A 3,718-nucleotide genomic window follows, 5' to 3' on the forward strand; every position below is an offset into this window, starting at 1 on the left:
ATTGTAACACCGTGGTTTGTGATATCCAGTTGTATTTGCGATTCTGCGTGGTTGGGGGGGGGAATCCCGAGCAGGTACTTAAATAAAATCCAAGAACCTCGCCAGTTTCCTCCCCAATTGATGCAAAATTTACTGTTCATCTTTTATAACGCAAGCGAAATCGCTGGATACACTTGTAATAAACAGGCTAATCGGCCAAAAACCTACCAGATATTTAAGCCAGCTCCAGCACACGGGTGGTGTTCACCACCCGTGTGTCTCCATACAATACCTGAGTCACATACCTATCTTTTTTTTATATTTTATCAATCGTGGCGGACAACATTCTCGAAAAATGAAGACAAACGACTTGTGATGCTTGCTCTTAAGTTCGAGATCCTAAGCTCACGTGTTGTTCGGGATGACATATCGCGCAGATGCCAGGCAGGCTAGCACCGAAGCAGCTTCAGATGCGCCTTCGGTTGCTGAAACGTACGTACGGCAAGCAACTGGCGCGTTTCCCCCGTGCTTCTTATACATACATCGGCCTCATTCAAATGCAGCCGATTTCGCCCGAATTCGCCTACTCGTTCCAACCGAAGCCGAACGCGCGGCGTTACATCTTTAGCGATGACTCCGCGGCTGATGTACGGCAACAGGCTGGAAAGCCCGAGGGGAAGCTGGGGAGCTACTACCTGCAACTATATCAAGAATTATTTGCGCTGTTGGGCCTGTGAATAGTGGCGACGTATTTCTAGACCAGGGGTTGGAAACGTTGCCGCCCAGTTCGCTCTTCAGATGCTGACGGCAGGGCTTGGGCATTGAGAAGCGGGTGGAAATTCTGCGTAGAGCATCGGAGTGCTTACGTTCTCACGCTCCACGTCTGTTACTACGATACAAAGTGCAAGTGCTACATGGCGACGTTTTGGACACTCCCATTTTTTTACGTGCTTACCCTTTCAAGAATCTTCGATCTTTTACCTCAACGAATTTTTGTTTGAAGAGGCAGCGAAGGTTGTGGTATTGGAGGAGCTCAGCGATATGAGAAGGGCATCTGATTATTATACGTCGCGGTATTGCCCACGCCGTCGCGTGTCCTGCCGAAGCATGTTTTGTTTGAATTGGGAGCGTAAGGAGATCTTGAACGGGTGGGCTAGCTGTAAAGCAACTCTGGAGCCCATATATATGTACCGCCGAGCTGAGAGCTAACGGAAGCCCTCGTGGTGTTCTACATCGTGATGGTGCGGCTGGTGCTGGTATTCCTCGCGGTTCTCGTCTTCTGGTCGGTATTAGGGTGTCCGACGTTGTGGTGGTCTAGCTATTCCCGTGGAGCGGGTGGTGCTGTTTGTGATGGTTGGCCACCTGCTGTGCGTATTCGGGTGAAGCAGACTGGTCTGTTGGGCCTAGTGTCTTTCGGGATATGATTTGCTGTTGCCACCATCGTAGCATTCCCACTCCTTGTTGTAGCTGGCTGACCAAGTGTGCCCGACGTCATGCTGACGCTGGTTGTTTTCGTGGTGCTCCTCGTCGTGGTGGTGATTGAGCTCGAATATTTGCCGCCGTGGTACTGACTGTGCTCGCGGTATGCGCCGTCGTGGTACAGCCTGTGATCGTGGTATTCTCCGTCCTGGTGGTGTGATCCTGTAGGTCGCTGTCGTGGTGCTAGCAGGCCTCGTGACGCTCGCGTGCACGTCGTCTTGGTAAAGCAGGCAGTGACTGAGAACGTGATGGCCGTTGTCAAGCAATCGGTTGAAAAAGCTCTTCACCGAATACATTTACTTAAAAAAAGATAAATGCACCTTTAAGTCGAAAAAAGAGGAATATGTGTATGCACGTGGGCGAGTAGGTTGGCTTAAATCACTAGTGTTCTGGTCACTGGGTTACAACCTGCGACCTGTTTCAGCATAGGCTGCACTATGCAACGGATCGCTTCACTGGTGATGGTGCTTCAGTTTGGCGAGACTAGACGATCTTCAAATATTGCCGTTAGCTGAGAATTTTCTTTGGGGAAAGTAGTACCGATGGTACTTATCCCAGCATATCCACGTCCTCGGCGGGCATGCCCAAATCGTTTAGATGTAAGATTGTACCACCCGGAAAGCCAAACACAATGCGTTAGGCAATAGTCGGTTACCTCCGTGGGACACCTGTCCTCATAACGGCATTCGATGCATTGCCGTTCTTTTCTTCCCCCCCCCTCCTGCAAACGTTTGCTTTGAAGGCACCGATTCACACATCTTTTGCGAGCTCCTCGGGCTAGCCATGGCGATGCCGGGGCTCACTGTTGGGGTAGTTGGGTCTCGCTGTGGTGTACCTTCCACGACACTGCTTCCAAAAGATATTGAACCATCACTAGGAGCTTCTCGCCCCTTTCCAGATATAAGCTCAGATACCAGCTCAGTATGGAACGTTCGATGGGGTCAATCGTATCAACCGCCAACCGCCGCGTCAAATACGCGTTGGCGTGTGCTATATCTACAGGCTCAAGTGCCAGCTTCTTGGGCCAGCGCTTATACGAGTGCCCAACACCCAACGAAAACCTGGTTCGAAATTGATCTAGCCGGTCGACTGTACCGGCTGTACTGTCGGATGCACGTAGGAGCCGAAAATTCTCGTATCTCACTGCCAACGCGCCGTGTAACTAAGGCAGTTGAGGATGCGTTAGCATTTGTCACCATCGTCACGATGTTTCCATCACACCAAGACGCAGCCAGCATTTGTTGTTCAATTGCGACAGCCTACCGATGATCATCACAGGTCGATTCTTCCTTTCGCAGCTCAATGTCTTTCGGGACGTGCTTGCTGCCACCACGAACGGTGCCTCGTCGGTAACTGTGTCAGAGTCTGGTAGTTCTGGATGTCACGCTGTACGATACAAATACTTACCGTTTCGACTGCAACTTCAAATTGGCTGTCCAGCCACATGACTTGAAACAAAGTCATGTTTTTAGGTTTGATGTGACGGCACACACGAAGAACAATTAAAGCTGTACCCACACACCTATAAGCTTTGAGCCTTATCCATGGTGCTTTGGCCGGTGAAAACGCCACCATTTTCTTAAGAAACACATCTTGAAGTAACGGCGGTGTTCGTTGAGGCGCCGCGACGGTAGAAATAGGCACTTCGGCTTCGTCACTATCAGTATTCCAGCCGGCTCGCTGCCCTTGTTCTGGCGTTGCAGGCGTCTGAAATATATCCGTGATTTGATCGCCATTTGAAAAGGAGATGTTGACCAGTTCCATGCCCCCCAGCTTCATTGTCTCGGGCAGTACTTCCCAAACTACCAATATCATCATTATTCCTGGAATCACTCCACCACAATCCGCCCCACCCATTGCGACTATCTCCATCGTCATCAGCTCTATTATTTAGTAGAACCACACCACTGTCACTCACTTGATCATCGAGTTGTTGCTGTCAGCTGCAGTCGCTCCAGGCTCAAGGTACGGCTATCCCTGTGGCTCCCTTCGCAGTCCACTTCGTTGCCCTTGTACTGGTTCACGACCGCGTACGCTACCAAGCCCACGTCCGCTGCCTTCACTATCATGACCACTCACTTGACCACCGCCCGATTGGCGTTGGAGCTGTCAGCTGCTGTCGTACCGGCATCAAGAGTACGACTGGCTTGGCGTGTACGCCGTCTGTGGTGAGTCCTATTCCTTGTAAGCATACACGTCCTCGGCCAGCTGACTTTCCAATGGCTTGCATTTGGCCGCTAAATGATTGCTTGATGGTGGA

General features: G+C 50.8%; 1 protein-coding gene across 1 annotated transcript; it reads left to right on the forward strand.

The window, feature by feature from the left end:
* Positions 1-416: 416 nt before the first annotated feature.
* PITG_21835 (uncharacterized protein) lies at positions 417-1,171 on the forward strand (the record flags this gene model as incomplete). Its single annotated transcript, XM_002894740.1, has 1 exon — positions 417-1,171. One exon carries the CDS (start codon positions 417-419, stop codon positions 714-716), a length of 300 nt encoding a protein of 99 aa, XP_002894786.1.
* Between the last annotated feature and the right edge of the window lie 2,547 nt (positions 1,172-3,718).

This window comes from Phytophthora infestans, genomic scaffold (genome assembly GCF_000142945.1).
Source record: "Phytophthora infestans T30-4 supercont1.539 genomic scaffold, whole genome shotgun sequence".
NCBI lineage: Eukaryota > Oomycota > Peronosporomycetes > Peronosporales > Peronosporaceae > Phytophthora > Phytophthora infestans.